The sequence below is a fragment of the Sapajus apella genome, unplaced genomic scaffold, assembly GCF_009761245.1.
Source record: "Sapajus apella isolate SASKATOON/1434 unplaced genomic scaffold, GSC_monkey_1.0 scaffold114, whole genome shotgun sequence".
NCBI lineage: Eukaryota > Metazoa > Chordata > Mammalia > Primates > Cebidae > Sapajus > Sapajus apella.
In genome coordinates, this window is record NW_022437054.1 from 5,784,864 (window position 1) to 5,803,736 (window position 18,873).

Here is an 18,873-nt window from a genome sequence, read left to right on the forward strand (position 1 = left end):
TTCATTGAGTAAATCTTTGCCTTTACCATACAACAGAAGTAAAAAGGGGCTCGATGTGTTTTTTAAAAATCACATTAACTGTATTTCCAGACATATGGCCAGGTATTTCACCAACTTCAACCAACATCCTCAGTTGTAATCCCACTAAGGACCGCCAGGGCGAGACGTAAGCGACATTGCTTGCATCCTTACATGGAGGCTTGGAAACTGTTCTGCACCATGACTTCTGCCAAAGGCGTAGGTGTAGACGGGGAACAAAAGAGAAGACACCTCGTGGAGAAGGCCCAGGAGGCCTGCGGGACCCGCCCTCCCCGGGCGCCCGGCGCCGTCTGTCCATGACTCCGCTCCCCCCGGGGGCCGCAGCGGGTGTGCCCTACGATGGAGCAGGCTGTGGAAGGAGCCTCCATCAACCGTTGAGGACCAGGAGACGGTGGCAGGCGGTGGAGAGGCCTAGGCAGGACCAGCGCCCGTGGCTGCGGAGCGCAGAACTGCGGCGCCCAGGGACGCCCCAGGGCGGGCCCCGGCCCCTCCAACCCGCGGGAGCCCAGCTCCAGGGGAGCCCGCAGCTCCCTCCATCTTGGTTGATGGAGGCGGAGACCGTTGTCTGGGTCTCTCCACCGTCGCGCCCGTCCCCTACGGCCCCGCGGACGCAGACGCCGGCAGCCGGGGCTGTTCCCTTGGCCGAATGGCAGAGCCCAGTCGGGGCTTCCCGGGGACAAGTTTCCCGGCCCCACGGGGCTTGGTTTTGAAGGGGTCCCAAGTTCCCACAGCCGTTCCGACAAAATGGAGGACGTCGTCTCCTCCTGCTGCAGCCATGGCGGGAGGTGGGGGACTATTCCCCACGGGGCGCGGCGAGAGTGGAAGGGCCTCCACTGCCCCCAGCGCGCTCTGGGTTCCACTTCGCCCGCGGCCCCGAAAGCCCACTCGGCCCCACTCCAGCGCCTCCCCGGCCTCGCCCCTCTCGGGGGCCTTCAAGGAATTGGACAAAGAGGGCACTGGGGGCATCGAGGCCGCGGCTCTCCTCGGGCAGAGGCGTTGGGAGCCGCAGCCGCGACCTGGGCGCCTGGAACTCGGGCCAGGGCAAGAGGCTCCGCCGGAGTCTCCCGTGCTGTCTAGGCCCGGGAGAACCCCGGGCCCCGAGAAGCCGAGGCGCTTCCGGTCCAGCGGGCAGCGAATTTCGGGATCCTAACTCCAGGACCCGGCGGGTGGGCGCGGGGGACACGGGGGACTCGCAGGGAGGGGACCCAGCGGGGAATCCAAGGCCAGTGGAGCGGGGAGTGGAACTGTAGTGCCGGGGGTGTGGCCCGCGCCTGACGGACAGCCCTTCGGACCACCCCACCGAGAAGGGGGAGGAATCTCCTGAAGGACGGCCGTCGGAGCCAATGGGCGTGCCCTGAGCTCCCAGGCCCACCTCCTCTGCCAGCCAACGAGCGCGCAGATGGCTGGGCCTCCCCGGGCCGGGCATCACAGCTGTGTCCTCCGCCTCCTCCTCCTCACCGGCTTTATAGCCGGGACTGGACCGAGCCGAGTTGTGCGTGTCGCCGAAGCGGGGTGGGCCAGGGGGAGGGGAGGTTCGTTCTGCGGGGCCGCAGCCAGAACCGGGTGAGGCTTATTCCCGCTGTCTTTCCAGTCCAGGGCCGCCGAGAGTGGGGGTGGCTGGGAGCAGCGCAGCCTCGGGAGGAGGAGGCGGAGGAGACTAGGGAGGCGGAGATGGGTGAGGGCAGCCTCCAGAGCCTCCCACCGACCCGGGATTAATACCCCGCGGAGCGGCTGCTGTCGCCGCTGCTGCGTCGGGGCCTCGGGGACAGCTCCGGGCTGGGCTCCTGTCACAGGCGCCTTTGCGTGCGGCCCGAGGGGCTAGGAGAGTGTGGGCGAGGCCGGGAGAGCTGGGTGAAGCGGCCGCCGGCGGTGGGGGTCGCGGGGCCGGCGGGGCGGCGGGGCGGCGGGGCGGCGGGGCGGGCGGGGCGGGGGTCCCGGCCGCCGGGGGAGGTCGCGGGGCATTTTCCTTTCTGTCCGGCGGGGGGCGGGGGAGGGGCGCGCCGGCCGGGTCTCTGCTTTCTGGGCCGCGCTGCCACCCAGCCCGCCGGAGCCGAGGTCCTTAAGTTTTTCAGGGCAAGGGCTGCTGCCACTGCCCTGCCGAGTCCCCTCCCGCTCTTCTTTTCCCTCGCGCTGCGCGGCTTTTACTCTCTGCTTCTTATCTGGGCGACTTTAATGGCGGATCTGGGGCCTGTCGTTGACTGCAGGGGCCCCAGGGCAACTTCTTGAGGCCGCTGTGGGCCCAGCCGTGACGCCCGCCTCCCGTTACCTCTGAAATAGTACTTGGAGTGACAGAGATGACACTGGGTGGGCACATTTAGGAGGGAATACAAACCCCTTGCTGGCGTCAAGGCAACGTTTTCCCTTCCCACTCCGCTCCCGGGACCAGGCTCGGATTCCCGAACCCACTCTATCCCTAGTACTACAGTTGGACGAAGCACTTTTAGCTTTGTCTCCTCCTTGCGGTTCCTATAGTTCTTTTTTTCAACTTGGTTTCTCGGCATCATTAGGGTTGGGGAGGGTAGTAGGGCCCAAGAACTCCTTGGATTCTTACCCCATTGCCACCTCCCGGTGTTGGGTTGGTTATGCATCCAGGTTGCTTGTCCCGAAATTGTTTTTCATTTCTCATTCTAGGATCAAGAATCACCTTCAAGCCAATGTCGGGAAGCTTTGGCAGAAATTAAGAAGGAAATCTCCATTGTGAGTCTTTTTTACCCTGCTTGGTTGTCTAATATAATTAGTACAATAGTAGGGTGTTCTTCCTGAGGGATTTGAGTTTGTGTTATCTTGAAGGCCCTGGCCTTCAAGCTAATTGCTTGGGTGGCCCTATCCCCAGAGCCAGGCCATGGTAGTCCTTGGGAAGGCATGGGGAGTGCTGGCATTTCTACCACGGGAACTCTCTCAAGTTCCAAAACAAGATTTAAAGTTAGTTCTCTCTCTTTTTTTTTTTTTTTTTTTAGACGGAGTTTCACTCTTATACCCAGGCTGGAGTGCAGTGGCACGATCTCAGCTCACTGAAACCTCCACCTCCCGAGTTTAAGCGATTTGCCTCTCAGCCTCCCGACTAGCTGGGATTATAGGTGCACGCCACCATGCCGGCTAATTTTTGTATTTTTAGTAGAGTTGGGGTTTCATCATATTGGTCAGGCTGGTCTGAAACTCCTGACTTCAGGTGATCCACCCACCTCGGCCTCCTAAAGTGCTCGAATTATAGGCGTGAGCCACTGCATCTGGCCAGTTAGCTTTCTTTTAAGTGCCTTGCATTTAACAATTTTTTCTTTTCCGATAGATTGGAAAAACTTTCTTACAGTTGGATTAAAAAGAAACTACAGAATAATCTGTTGTTGCCGGGCGCGGTGGCTCACACCTGTAATCCCAGCACTTTGGGAGGCCGAGGCGGGTGGATCACGAGGTCAAGAGATCGAGACCATCCTGGTCAGCATGGTGAAACCCCGTCTCTACTAAAACTGCAAAAAATTAGCTGAGCATGGTGGCGCGTGCCTGTAATCCCAGCTACTCAGGAGGCTGAGGCAGGAGAATTGCCTGAACCCAGGAGGCGGAGGTTGTGGTGAGCCGAGATCGCGCCATTGCACTCCAGCCTGGGTAACAAGAGTGAAACTCTGTCTCAAAAAAAAAAGAATAATCTGTTGTTTTGACATTGGTGTTTGCCTTATATTTGAGGAAGACTGTTATTTATGTATCCTGTCAGTCCTCCAGTGAGCATCACATGAGGAGATAACATAAACAAGTTGTCACACTATTCCTAAGGTTGACCACTGAATCTGAGTGGCCTGATCTCTCTCTGTTGGTTTTTGTCTTCAGGGTTTTTTGCTACTAGACAGTGATCTATGTGTTCATTTTGGTACAGTACAAATACCCTTTCTCTGTCAGCTATTAACGTAATGGTTTTAACACCAATGCTTTTGTGAATCAATAATTTCATTAGGAGTGACAGAATGATTTTCTTTTTTAACAAGTTCTACTTCTACATTTGTCTTTTTTTTTTTTAATTTTTTTTATTTTTTTTTGAGATGGAGTCTCTCTCTGTCACCCAGGCTGGAGTACAGTGACGAGGTCTCAGCTCACTGCAACCTCTGCCTCCTGCGTTCAAGTGATTCTCCTGCCTCAGCCTCCCAGGTAGCTGGGATTACAGACATGCACCACCACACCTGACTAACTTTTGTATTTTTGGTAGAAACAGCGTTTCACCATATTGGCCAGGCTGGTCTGGAACTCCTGACCTCAGGTGATCCACCTGCCTCCCAAAGTGCTGGGATTGCAGGCGTGAGCCACTGTGCCCATCCTACTTCTACTTTTATTATCTAGGATTCAGTTCTTGCCAATTTTGTCCTTTCAACCTTGATCAAACAGTTTTCCATTGCTCATCAAAAACAAACTTGTGACTGGGCACAGTGGCTCATGCCTGTATCCTAGCACTTTGGGAAACCAAGGTAGGCGGCTCATCTGAGGTCAGGAATTTGAGACCAGCCTGACCAACATGGTGAAACATCATCTCCACTAAAAATACAAAAATTAGCTGGGTGTGGTGGCGAGCACCTGTAATCCCAGCTACTACAGAGGCAGAGGCAGGAGAATCACTTGAATCCGGGAGGCGGAGGTTGCCGGGAGGTGGAGGTTGCCGTGAGTGCGGAGATGGCACCTCTGCACCCTAGCCTGAGCCACAGAGCAAGACTACGTCTCAAAAACCCAAACAAACAAGAAAAACAAACATTTCTTTATCTCCCATAGTAGTATTCCTGCCTTCCTTTTACCCTTGTTGCTTTCTGCTAACTTATTTGCTCTTATTTTCTTACATTTCGCAGCACACCCCTTTAATTAGTTAAACTTAGGACTGTGTCAGGATGTGGTAGATAGGTAAAGTGGCTGGGCACAGTGGTTCATGCCTGTCATCCAACCACTTTGGGAGGCTGAGGTGGGTGGGTAGCTTGAGCCCAGGAGTTCCAGTGTGGACAACATGGCAAAACTCTGTCTCCACAACAAATACAAAAATTAGCTGAGCATGGTGCCACATACCTGTAGTCCCAGCTACTTAGGAAGCTGACATAGGAGGATCTCTTGAGTCCAGGACGTTGAGGCTGCAGTGAGCAGTGATCACACCACATACTCCACTCTGAGCAACAGATGGAGACTGTCTCAAAAAAATGTGTAAAGTGACCTGGGCGCTGTGACTCAGTCATATAATCCCAGCACTCTGAGAGGCCAAGTTAGGAGGATATTTGAGCTCAGGAGATGGAGTCTTGCAGCGAACTGTGTTTGTTCCATAGCATACCACCCTGGGCAACAGAGCCAGACCCTGTCTTAAGAAAACAAAAAAGCCTGGTCTATAATGTTTGGAACACACACGCATATAGTTAGTGGGGAGATATAATTGTCCTCCTCCACCTGAGAGACATAATTCTTATCCTCTTCATTTTTCTTTATTTCTTGATATTTTCTCAGCTTTATCTTTTAACTCTTATTGCTAAATTTTTCATTTCTGCCACTAAGCTTTTAATTTCTAGCAGTTCTTTTTATATTAGAAGTGATGGCTAGGCATGGTGGCTCATGCCTGTAATCCCAGCACTTTGGGAGTCCAAGGGGGTGGATCACCTGAGGTCAGGAGTTCAAGACTAGCCTGGCCAGCATGGTGAAATCCCATCTCTACCAAAAATACAAAAATTAGCCAGGCATGGTGGCGGGCAACTGTCATCTCAGCTATTCGGGAGGCTGAGGCAGGAGAATCACTTGAACCCAGGAGGCAGAGGTTGTAGTGAGCCAAGATCAAACCACTGCACTCCAGCCTGGGCGACAGAGCGAGACTCCATCTATAATTCTTTATTTTATTTTATTTTGGTTTTTTTTGAGACAGATTCTTACCCTGTCACCCAGGCTGGAATGCAGTGACGTGATCTAGGCTCACTGCAACCTCTGTCTCCTGCGTTCAAGTGATTCTCATGCCTCGGCCTCCTGATAGCTGGGACTGCAGGTGTGTGCCACCACGCTCAGCTAATCTTTGTATTTTTAGTAGAGATAGAATTTGACCATGTTGGCCAGGATGGTTTTTTTTTTTTTTTTTTTTTTTGAGACAGAGTTTCGCTCTTGTTACCCAGGCTGGCGTGCAATGGTGCGATCTCGGCTCACCGCAACCTTCGCCTGCCAGGATGGTTTTGAACTCCTGACCTAAGTGATCCACCCGCCCCAGCCTCCCAAAGTGTTGGGATTATAGGTGCAAGGTGGGTGGATAGCTTGATTCCTTTTAAAAAGAAGGTTTTATTTTAAATTTTTTATGGGTACATAGTAGGTGTTACATCTATTACATAATTCTTGCCTGATTTATTCGTGATTAAGAATTGGGAACTGAGCCGGACGCGGTGGCTCAAGCCTGTAATCCCAGCACTTTGGGAGGCAGAGGCGGGTGGATCACGAGGTCAAAAGATCGAGACCATCCTGGTCAACATGGTGAAACCCCGTCTCTACTAAAAATACAAAAAATTAGCTGGGCATGGTGGCGCATGCCTGTAATCCCAGCTACTCAGGAGGCTTAGGCAGGAGAATTGCCTGAACCCAGGAGGCGGAGGTTGCGGTGAGCCGAGATCGCGCCATTGCACTCCAGCCTGGGTAACATGAGTGAAACTCCGTCTCAAAAAAAAAAAAAAGAATTGGGAACTGGCTGGGCACGGTGGCTTACGCCTGTAACCCCGACACTTTAGGAGACCAAGGCTGGTGAATCACCTGAGGTCGGGAGTTAGAGACCAGCCTGACCGCCATGGAGAAATCCTGTCTCTACTAAAAATACAAAAAATTAGCCAGGCATGGTGGTGCATGCCTGTAATCCCAGCTGCTTGGGAGGCTGAGGTAAGAGAATCACCTGAAACCAGGAAGAGAAGGTTGTGGTGAGCCGAGATCACGCCATTGCTCTCCACCCTGGGCAAGAAGAGCGAAACTCCGTCTCAAAAAAAAAAAAAGAATTGGGAACTAAGAAGCAAATTGGAAGAGTGAGAGTGCGGCTTTCAACTTGAAGCCTAATAATAGGATGATCTTTTGGTCAACTGATGGGGAACCCCATGGGTTAATATTTTTAGGACTTTCCTTTTTTTCTGGTTCTTAGTTCCACAGGGAAGGGTCTTGCTGAGAAAGCTTCCAGAGAAGTTTGTTGCATGAAAAATACAGGTCTGGATGCCAGCTCTCTGGGAATCAAGTAGGAAGGGGGACATTTCTTGGTGTTGAAACATTCCCCAGTGCTTGGTGAACCCAAGACTTAGATCTTTATGTTCCATCTTGTCAAAGAAAAAATGCTTAGAATCTATGCTAGGATGGGGAAAGGCCTACCACCATCAGCATGATGGGAGGGAAGAAATCTGTCAACCTCCTTTTTTAGCATCTGTCCATCCTGTTCCAGGGGTATCTGGTACTATATATTCCTGAGCCTACAGCATAAATCAGAATTTTTTTTTTGGCTTTTCTTCACTGTTGTAGACCCTGGCTATCTCAGGTTGGTAGTTAACCATTCATCCATCTCTTCTTTGGCTTATGAAAAATCATGTTGCTTTTGTTTCTTCTCTTGTTCTTCCTTTCCTTGTGGTAGTACTGTTTAGGGGAGTTTTGGAAGGGAATGTGATCAATCTGCCATTTTTTTTTTTTTTTTTTTTTTTTTTTTTGAGATAAGGTCTCTTTACTCTGTCACTCAGGCTGGAGGGCAGTGGCCCATTTTGGCTCACTGCAGCCTCTATCTCCTAGGCTCAAACAATCAGCCTGCCTCAGTTTCCCAAGTAGCTGGAACTACAATCATGTGCCACTATGCCTGGCTAATTTTGTATATTTTTTGTAGAGACAAGGTTTTGCCATGTTGCCCAGGCTGGTCTCTAATTCCTGGACTCAAGTGATCCACCCACCTAGGCCTCCAAAAGTACTGGGATTACAGGCATAAGCTACTGCGCCTGGCCCAGTTTGCTGTCTTAATCCCTGCTAGGCTACTGATTTCTAGGCAGAGTTTTTTTTTTTTTTAATTTTTATTTCAGGGACAGGGTCTCACTCTTTGCCCAGACTTCAGTGCTGTGGTGCGGTCATAGCTCACTGCAGCCTTGAACTCCTGAACTCAAGTGATTCTCCTGCCTCAGCCTCCCAAGTAGCTGGGGACTACAGGTGTGTACCACCATGCCAAGCTAATGTATTTTATTTTATTCTATTTATTTTTTATTAATTTTTGAGACAGGGTCTTGCTCTGTTGCCCAGGCTGGAGTACAGTGGTATGATCATGGCTCACTGCAGCTTTGACCTCCTGGGTTCAAGCCATCCTTCTACCTCAGCCTCCCAAGTAGCAGGAACTGCAGGCATGTGCCACCATGCTCGGCTAATTTTTAAGTTTTTTGTAGAGAAGGGTCTCTCTACTTTGCCCAGGCTGTTCTTGAACTCCTGGGCTCAAGCTATCCTCCCACCTCACTTCACTTCCCAAAATGCTGAGATTATAGGCATGAGCCACCGTACCTGGCCTTTGGTTTTTTTGTAGAGATGAGTTCTCACTTTGTTGCCCAAGTTGGTCTTGAATTCCTGGCCTCAAGTGATCCTCCTGCCTTGGCCTCCCAGAATGTTAGGATTATAGGTGTGAGCCACCATGCCCAATTTAGATTGTAATTTTGTACCTAGTTCCTGCAACAATTCTCTTGCTACTTGTGGTGGTAGTTCAGTTAACTCTTCTTTTTCTGATCTCATTACGTTTGTTAGTACCTTCAGAATCATGGTACACCTTTATATCTGATTTTAAATAGGAGTGCTTATGTACTCAACTATGAAGTGTCTCTGAAAGTAGTCTACAAGAAGAGAGCTAAATATAATAGGTCAAAGTGCATGTATTCATTTCTTTGTTTTAGTGTTAACTCTTTATCTTTACCCCTAATTAAATATCCTGTTAAATTTACAGTGTCATTACCCATCCTCTAGAGATGGTTTGCATTTAAGCATTTTGCTTGTGTTATAATTTGTGTGTGAATAAGATACCACAAGAATACTAGATACATATTTAAAATTAGGCAGTTGCTAAAATCCTAGGATGTAGTGATACAGCACAGTATTTGCCTTAATACCTTTTATTGGAAAGGATTTTTTGTTTGTTTTTGAGACAGTCTCATTGTATCACCCAGGTTGGAGTGCAGTGGCATGATCTTGGCTCACTGCAACTTTCACCTCCTGGGTTCAAGCAATTCTCTTGGCCTCAGTCTTCTGAGTGCCTGGGACTCCAGGCACGTGCCACCACGCCTTCTCTACAACAATGCAAATATTAGGGTTTTGCCATGTTGGCCAGGCTGGTCTAAAACCCCTGGCCTCAAGTGATCTACCTGCCTCGGCCTTCCACAATGCTGGGATTATAGGCATGAGCCACTGGGCCTGGCCATAATTTGATATTTTTTACACTCTCTGATATGGACCAGACAGTATGCCAGGAATTTGGATGTCTACTCATCTCATTAAAAACCTTAAAGCTATATATTATCCCCATTCATAGTTTAGAAAACTAAAACTCAGTGAGGTGACATAATTTGCCTGCTGCCACATAGCTAATTGAAAGCTAAGGGCGAGGGATCACTTAAGCCTGAGAGGTGGAGGTTGCAGTGAGCTGAAATGGTGCCACTGTTCCTGGGTGACAGAGTAAGACCCCGTCACACACACACAAAAAAAATTGAGGCCAGGACTGTCGTGGTGGCTCATTCCTTTAATCACAGCACTTTGAAAGGCTGAGGTGGAGGATCACTTGAGCTCAGGGGTTCAAGACCACACTGGGCAACACAGTGAGACCTCACTCACCTCCACTAAAAGAAAAAAAAATTGAAAATTGAGAACAGCATGTATAGTCCCATGTATTGTTTCTGTATATTTACGTACATTCCAATTATACTTAATTTGCCTTCTTGCAGTTGGGATAGAAGTGATTCTTATACATGATCAATTTCATTACCACCTCTGTACATGTCCTTATCTCTCATCTGCTCAAGATCCGTCCATGTTCCATCAGTTATTCACTTCCAGATTTTTCAACTATTGTTTCTCTGCTAGATTCTTTCCTTCATTGTAGTTTAATGCATAGTAAGTATATAAAATGTTGAGTATTAACAAGTTAGGAATTTGGGGCTAGGCTAGGTACCATGGCTCGTGCCTATAATCCCAGTACTTTGGGAAGCAGGAGGATTGCTTGAGGCCAGGAGTTTGAGACCAGCCTGAGCAATGTAGTAAGACCCCTGCTCCAAAAAATTTATGAAACATTAGCTGGGTTGTGATGGCAAGAGCCTGTAGTCCTAGCTACTTGGGAGGATTGCTTGAACCCAGGAGGTTAAGGCTGCAGTGAGTCAGGATCATGCAACTGCACTCCAGCCTGGGCAACAGAGTGAGACCCTGTCTCAAAAAAAAAAAAAGTATCTGAGGCCTAGTGTTAGAGCCCTGAGTTTAAGTCTTACCCCAAGGCTTATCTGGAACAATTTAGTTAGCTTCACTAGGCCTCAATTTCTCGAACTATAGAAGAGTAAATTATACCTACCATTATGCAGTTTTGAGAATTTTACTTTCTGTAAAAAGCCCATAGCATAGTATCTGGCATAAATGGACTTACTGCTTTCTGTACAAGGATAAAAAAGATGCAGAAAGATAATCACATAGTTATTTTGGAAGAAGAGATTTTGAAAAAACAAAAAAACAATGTCCCTTGGTAAATAGGGCCATATCCTAAACACTGTAGTAGATAAACGCATATGGAATATAAGTGATTATATTAGGACCCTAAGTTATTGGTATTGAATATAATTATTTTGTTACTATTTTCTAATTCAAAGGAAGACAGGGATTTTTTCACTATAAAGAGTGACTAAAGTGAGTCCTATAAATTGATTACATTTTTTAAAGGATTACCAAGATTATATAATTAATTTCCATTAAACTCTGAAGTAAACATTGGTTAACAGTTGAGGAGAAAGAGAATGGATATCAGGTATCACATAAATAAAACAATTACTTGTACTATTTTATTGTAGCAAAATGCAAAAACCGTAACATACTAGAATTTTTCTTTCTTTTCTGTCTCTTTACAGGTTCATTGGCGTGGATAAATGTTCAGTGGGAGGATTAGAATTGACTGAACAGACTCCTGCTTTATTAGGAGATATAGCCATGGCAACTACTCTCATGGACATAGGAGATTCATTTGGTCATCCCGCTCGTCCTTTAGTCAGCAGATCTAGAAACTCACCAGTGGAAGATGATGATGATGATGACGTTGTATTTGTTGAATCTATACAACCTCCTTCAGTTTCTGCTCCAGCAATAGCTGATCAAAGAAACTTTAGATTTACGTCATCAAAACATGAAAAGCCACAAGGAAATTATTCTGTAATTTCTGTTTCGTCAAGAGATTTGGCATCTCAGAAAGGAAATATAAGTGAGCCAATTGTTATTGATGATGAAGAGGACATGGAAACAAATGGAGGAGTGGAGAAAAATTCTTCCTGTTTTATTGAATGGGGACTTCCTAGAACTAAAAACACAACCAAAGATTTGGATTTCTCCACTTCCAGTCTTTCAAGAAATAAGGTAAATGCAGGAATGGGTAATTGTGGTATCACTACAGAATTGACTCTGAAATACCTTATTACTAATGTTACAACCTTAGAAACAGGTATAAGCTCTGTGAATGCCGGGCAAGATATGAACATAATGATTACATATAAAACATCACTATAGAATACCATCTTGGGAGATGTCGCTAAAGGACCTCAGTCAAGTACATTTGGTGTTAATATACAAACATACACCCCATCTTTAACTCCACAGACCAAGACTGGAATAAGACCTTTTAATCCTGGTAGAATGAATGTGGCAGGAGACATATTTCAGAATGGAGAATTTGCAACTCATCATAGTCCTGGTAAGCAGTAAGTGGCATTATTTTCTTTCTTCCTCAGGTAAATAAACCTTTGGGTGTTCTTTTTAGTGCTCATATCTATTTTATTCACATTCTATGTATAAAATATTTTATTTCTCTTCACTTTCTTTCCTTTTTTTTTTTTTTTTGAGACCAAGTTTCACTCTTGTTGCCCAGGTTGGAGTGCAATGGTGTGATCTCTGCTCACTGCAACATCTGCCTCCTGGGTTCAAGTGATTTTCCTACCTGAGCCTCCTGAGTAGCTGTGATTACAGGTACCTGCCAACCACACACAGCTAATTTTTGTATTTTTAGTAGAAACAGGATTTTACCATGTTGGCCAGGCTAGTCTCAAAGTCCTGACGTCAGGTGATCCACCTGCGTTGGCCTCTTAAAGTGCTGGAATTACAGGCGTGAGCCACCACGCCCAGCCTTTGACAAGTGCATGCCATAATAACCTGCTAATTTTTTTTCTTTGGTAGAAACAGGGGACTCTATTTGGTACAGTCTAGTCTATTCGTTTAAAATCTATTGATTTTGAACAGATTTTTTTTTTTCAAGATGAAATCTCACTCTGTTGACCAGGCTAGGGTACAGTGGCCTGATCTTGGCTCACTGCAACCTCCGCCACCCAGGTTCAAACGATTCTCTTGCCTCAGCCTCCCAAGTAGCTGGGACTATAAGCGTATGCCACCACGCCCAGCTAATTTTTATATTTTTAGTACAGATGGGGCTTTTTGTTTGTTTGTTTGTTTGTTTAGAGACGGGGTTTCACCATGTTGGCCAGGATGGTCTCGATCTCCTGACCTCGTGATCCACCCACCTCGGCCTCCCAAAGTGCTGGGATTACAGCCGTGAGCCACCTCGCCCGGCCCAGATGGGGTTTTACCATATTGGTCAGGCTGGTCTTGAACTCCTAGCCTTGTGAACCGCCCACCTCGGCCTCCCAAAGTGGTGGAAGGCGTGAGCCACCGCACCCGGCCTTGAATGGATTTTTAACCTTTGTATTATGACTTAATAACATTATGCCTTGGTTATTTGGAAAATATTGGTTTACTGGATTATTCAGATCCTTCTAAATGTTGACACTTTATACAAGTTTTCAAAAATTCTCTTTTTTTTTTTTCCTCCCACCAGTGACATCCCTCAGGAGGTCCTGGGAATATGTGCATCAAGTTTTCAAAAATTCTGATTTTCACTTGAAAGCTCAAATTTTCTCATCAGCAACAAATACTCTGTTTTCTTGAAGTGATAGACTCTTGATTTATTTTTAAGAAAATGTCTCCTAATAGTCACAATTTGTCATTCTTTCAAGTAAAAAATGATATTCCATGAAAAATGGCTAGTTCAGCTTATAGTCCAGCAACTGCGCAAGCACTTTTCTGCTTTTCAGTAAGATAACCTTTGTACTTTGGTATGAAACAGAAATGCTTTAGGCATACTACCCAGTTTGTCATACAGAAAATTAAGATTTCAAAGGCTAAAATTTCGTGAAATTATTAATAACGTTTCCTGTTTGACCAAAGACATCTGTAGTAAAGATGATTTTTGTCCCTGGTTCCTGGAAGAGAGACTCTAATTCCTTGAAATTTCCAAGTGTCTTTGCTATATTCATAAGCCCCTTGGATCATACCTGAATTTATACTAAGATGAGATGACTCACAGTGGGGTCTAGACACCAGAAAGACCAACTATGGGATTAGAAACTTGGGTCTTTGAGCCAGCCCAAAGTCTGGGAGGGGTGGGGATCTGGAGCTGAGTTCAGTCATATGCATGAGTCATGCCTACGTAATGAAACCCAAGTAAAACCACTCTAGACTTTGAAGCTGAGTGCAGCCTCTTGGTGAACACATCAGTATGCCAGGACGGTAATGCTACTGCATCCACTGAAAGCTGGCCCAGAACTTCTGCGTTTGGGACCCTCCCAGACCTTGTCTTATGAGCCTGTTCATTTAGCTGTTCCTGATTTGTATCCTTTGTTTAAAAAAACAAACAAACATAAAACTGTAAATGTAGGCCGGGCGCGGTGGCTCAAGCCTGTAATCCCAGCACTTTGGGAGGCCGAGGCGGGTGGATCACGAGGTCAAGAGATCGAGACCATCCTGGTCAACATGGTGAAACCCCGTCTCTACTAAAAATACAAAAAAATTAGCTGGGCATGGTGGCACTTGCCTGTAATCCCAGCTACTCAGGAGGCTGAGGCAGGAGAATTGCCTGAACCCAGGAGGCGGAGGTTGCGGTGAGCCGAGATCGCGCCATTGCACTCCAGCCTGGGTAACAAGAGTGAAACTCCGCCTCAAAAAAACAAAAAAAAACAAAACAAAAAAAAAACTGTAAATGTAAGTATAGAGCTTTTCCTGAGTTCTATGAGTCATTATAACAAATTATCCAACCTTGGGAACCCTCCCAGATTTGTGGCCAGTTGATTAGAAGTGCAGGTGGTATCTGAAGTGATAGCAGTCTTGTTGAGAATCATGCCTTTAAACCTGTGGAGTCTGATGCTAAATCTGAGTACATTAGCAGCAGAATTGTATTCCATATATACCAGTTGGTGTTGGAATAATATCCATAAGTGAATTTATTTTTACAAATGAATGCTAGTGAAAACTGCTAGTACAGTTTAGTTCCATTGGGAGTGATTTTGCATTTCCATCATTAGTGCAAGTGCCACATAGTGCAAAAAGCAATAAATCTTGGTATTGCTATGGAAATAGTTTGACTTCACACACTCCCTTTTGTTTCTTTTTCTAATACAATGCTGAATACAAGTAGTAGACTATAAAACCTTGTCTTTTTCTTGACCTCAGGGAAGCATGAATATATCATTATATTATTAGATCATATTAAATATAACTATCTGTTTTTTTGTTTTGTTTTGCTTTTTTTTTTTTGAGACAGACTCTTGCTCTGTCACCAGTCTGGAGTATAGTGGCTTGATCTCAGCTCACTGCAATCTCTGCCTCCTGGGTTCAAGCAATACCCCTGCCTCAGCCTCCGGAGTAGCTGGGACTATAGGCGCGCACCAATGTGCCTGGCTAATTTTTTGTATTTAGTAGAGAACCCAACCATAATATAACTATCTCTGTTAATGTTGATGTATCATTTAAAAGTAGGCCGGGGTGGTGGCTCATGCCTGTAATTCCAGCACTTTGGGAGGCCAAGGCAGGTGGATCACCTGAGGTTGGGAGTTCAAGACCAACCTGAACAACACTACCAAAAATACAAAATTAGCCAGGTGTGGTGGCATGCGCCTATAATCGCAGCTACTCGGGAGACTGAGGCGGGAGAATTGCTTGCATCTGGGAGGCAGAGGTTGTGGTGAGCTCAGATTGTGCCACTGCACTCCAGCCTGGGCAACAAGAGTGAAATTCCATCTCAAACAAATAAATAAAAGTGGCAGAGGTGGGTAGATAACCTGAGGTCAGGAGTTTGAGACCAGCCTGACCGATATGGTGAAACCCCATGTCTACTAAAATTACAGAAATTAGCTGAGTGTGGTGGCATGAGCCCGTAGTCCCAGATGCTCCGGAGGCTGAGGCAGGAGAATCGCTTGAACCCAGGAGGCAGAGGTTGCAGTGAGCCAAGATCACGCCACTGCACTCCAGCCTGGGTAGCAGAGCGAGACTCTGTCTCAAAAAAAAAAAAAAGTTTGTTATTTGGGGTGGTTTCCACTGTTTGCAATTACAAACAATGTTTCTCATAAACATCTCTTAAATTTGGCACCCTTATTTTCTTGAAAAGTTTCTAGAAGTAGATTTGCATTCAAAATGTCAACATATTTTTAAAGCATGTGATGGTTAATACAAAATTCTCCCTACCACCAAATTGTGTTACTTTTCTTGCAGCATGAGAGTTCTGTTTTGGCCAGGCATGATGGCTCACTCCTGTAATCGCAGCACTTTGGGAGGCCAAGGTGTGTAGATCATCAGAAGTCAGGAGTTCGAGACCAGCCTGACCAACATGATGAAACCCCGTCTCTACTGAAAATACAAAAAATTAGCCGGGCATGGTGGCAGGCACCTTTAATCCCAGCTACTCGGGAGGCCGAAGCAAGAGAATCACTTGAACCCTGGAGGCAGAGATTGCAGTGAGCCGAGATCACACCACTGCACTCCAGCCTGGGCAACAAGACTAAATTCTGTCTTAAAAAAAAAAAAAAAGTTGTTTTTTTAATACTGTAAACATTTCTAAACAGTAGGCATATTTTTTAAAGCTTGTTAAACTGAAAGGTGGTATCATCATAATTTGCATATCATTGACCATTTACAAATATATTTGAAATTTTTAAACGAATTTTCTCAAATGAATGTCTGTCACACATTTATTACTTTATACATGTCTTATTAATAGCTAAACCTGAAACAACATAGAAAACTTGCAATCTCTATATAGAAGGATGTGTTAAAAGAAATGAAGGTGTCAAAGATTTTGAAATAATGTCCACTGAACCTCATCCTTTTTAGTCTATTTTTATTTATTTATTTTTTGAAACAAGGTCTGGCTCTGTCACTCAGGCTGGAGTTCAGTGGCATAATCTCGGCTCACTGCAATCTCAACCACACGGGCTCAAGCCATCCTCCTACCTCAGCCTCCCAAGTAGCTAGGACTACAGTTGTGTGTGCTACTACACCTAGCTAATTTTTTTTTTTTAAACAGAGTTTCACCTGACTGTCATCCAGGCTGGAGTGCAGTGGCGCAATCTCGGCTCACTGCAACCTCCACCTCTCCGATTGAAGCCATTCTTCCTCCTCAGCCTCTCTAGTAGCTGGGATTACAGGCACGCGCCACTGTGCCCAGCTAATTCTTGTATTTTTTTGTGGAGACAAGGTTTCTCCATGTTGCCCAGGCTGGTCTTGAACTTGTGAGCTCAAGCCATCCACCTGCTTTGGCCTCCCAAGTGCTGGGATTATAGGCATGAGCCACCGTACCATGCCTGTTTTTCTTTTAGTCTTTTACTATTTGTTTTAGAATCATTTCTTATGTTTTATATATTTATTACTTGTTTTAGATATCATTCAAACTTATTTTATTTTATTTTGAGGCAGTCTCTCACTCTGTCGCCCAGGCTGGAGTGCAGTGGTGCAATCTTGGCTCACTGCAACCTCCACCTCCTAGGTTCAAGCAGTTCTCCTGCCTCAGCCTCCTGTGTAGCTGGGATTACCGGTGCACACCACTGTGCCCAGATGTTTTGTATTTTTGGTAGAGGCGGGGTTTCACCAGATTGGCCAGACTGGTCTCAAACTCCTGACCTCAAGAGATGCACCTGCCTCGGCCTCCCAAAGTGCTGGAATTACAGGCATGAGCCACTCCACCCAGTCTCATGTTTATATAAGCATGAATTCCATTTTATATAAATAAAAGCTCTTTCATGGTTTATAACTAAGATGCCTTGCTATATATTTATTTTATGTTTTAGTCTTTAAGACCATTTTTCATCTTCTGGAGTAAATTAACATTGTATATTTAATGGTGCATTTGGGTAAATAGGTGTTTTTCAATACAGAATCATGATAGAGACTGATACTTCACTATACAAAAACATTCTGGGCTGGTACGGTGGCTCACACCTGTAATCCCAGCACTTTGGGAGTCTGAGGTAAGTAGATCACTTGAGGCCAGGGTTTGAGACTAGCCTGGCCAACATGGCAACACCCTGTCTCTACAAAAAAATACAAAAATTAGCGTGTGGTGGTGCATGCCTGTAATCCCAGCTGCTCAGGAGGCTGAGGAACGAGAATTGCCTGAACCCAAGAGGCAGAGGTTGCAGTGAGCCGAGATTGAGCCACTGCACTCCAGCCTGGGCAATAGAACAAGACTCTGTGTCAAAAAAAAAAAAAAGAAAAAATCTGTGGTTAGCTACTATACAATCATTTCACTCAAATTGTAGGCATAATTGAGAATTACCAAGGTTGTTTGAAAGAGGTTTATTTTATTTTATTTATTTATTTTTTAATTACATTGCATTGCATTTTAGGTTTTGGTGAAAGAGGTTTTGATTACTCCTGGAGTTATTTTTATTCTTGTCATCCCTTTATCTCATTAATTTACAACTATATTTGATTTTTTTTTTTGGTCCAGGAGTGGAGACATATGTTGCCCAGGCTGGTCTTGAATTCCTGGGCTCAACCAATCCTTCTACTTCAGCCACCCAAGTAGCTGGGACTACAGGCCCGCACTACTGTGCCTGGCCATTTCAGATATTTTCTCTTTACGTGAAATACTCATGATTTAAAGTTTAACAGGCTGGATGTGGTGGCTCACACTTGTGATCCTAGCATTTTGGAAGCTCAAGGCAGGAGGATTGCCTGAGCTCAGGAGTTCAAGACCAGCCTGGGCAACATGGTGAAACTTTGTTGCTACTAAAATACTATTATATAGCTGAAGGCTAGGCGTGGTGACTCACGCCTGTAACCCCATCACTTTGGGAGGCCAAGCTGGGTGGATCACCTGAGGTCTGGAGTTCGAGACCAGCCTGATCAACATGGTGAAACCCCGTCTCTACTAAAAATTCAAAAATTAGCCAGGCATGGTGGTGTACGCCTGTAATCTCAGCTACACCACCATGCCTGGCTGAAGTAGAAGAATCGCTTGAACCTAGGAGGCAGAGGCTGGGGTGAGCTGAGATCGCATTCCAGCCTAGATGACAGAGCGAGACTCCGTCTCAAAAAAAAAAAAAAAATTTTTTTTAGGCCAGGCCTGGTGGCTCACGCCTGTAATCCAAGCACTTTGGAGGCCAAGGCAGGTGGATCACCTGAGATCGGGAGTTCAAGACCAGCCTGACCAACACAGTGAAACCCCGTCTTTAAAAAAAAAAAGTTTTTTTTAACAGAAAGACTAAATGTACTGAATGACTTGTTTGACATTTATTCATATAAATTATTTTGCTTATGATACAGGACAATGACTTTTTTTTTTTTTTTTTTTTTTTTTTTTTT

The 18,873-nt window shown here is 45.9% G+C and overlaps 1 protein-coding gene across 5 annotated transcripts in view; it reads left to right on the forward strand.

Moving 5' to 3' along the window:
• The first annotated feature begins 1,423 nt into the window (after positions 1-1,423).
• Positions 1,424-18,873, forward strand: part of ZMYM5 (zinc finger MYM-type containing 5) — a 31,992-nt gene continuing 14,542 nt past the window's right edge. For 2 of the 5 annotated variants that reach the window (XM_032260148.1, XM_032260152.1), the window contains exons 1-4: positions 1,424-1,602; positions 2,671-2,736; positions 11,109-11,607; positions 11,848-11,941. In XM_032260148.1, the coding sequence (XP_032116039.1) occupies positions 1,439-1,602; positions 2,671-2,736; positions 11,109-11,607; positions 11,848-11,941 (823 nt within the window). In that variant the 5' untranslated portion in view covers positions 1,424-1,438. The other 3 variants (XM_032260151.1, XM_032260149.1, XM_032260150.1) reach the window with 3 other exon arrangements.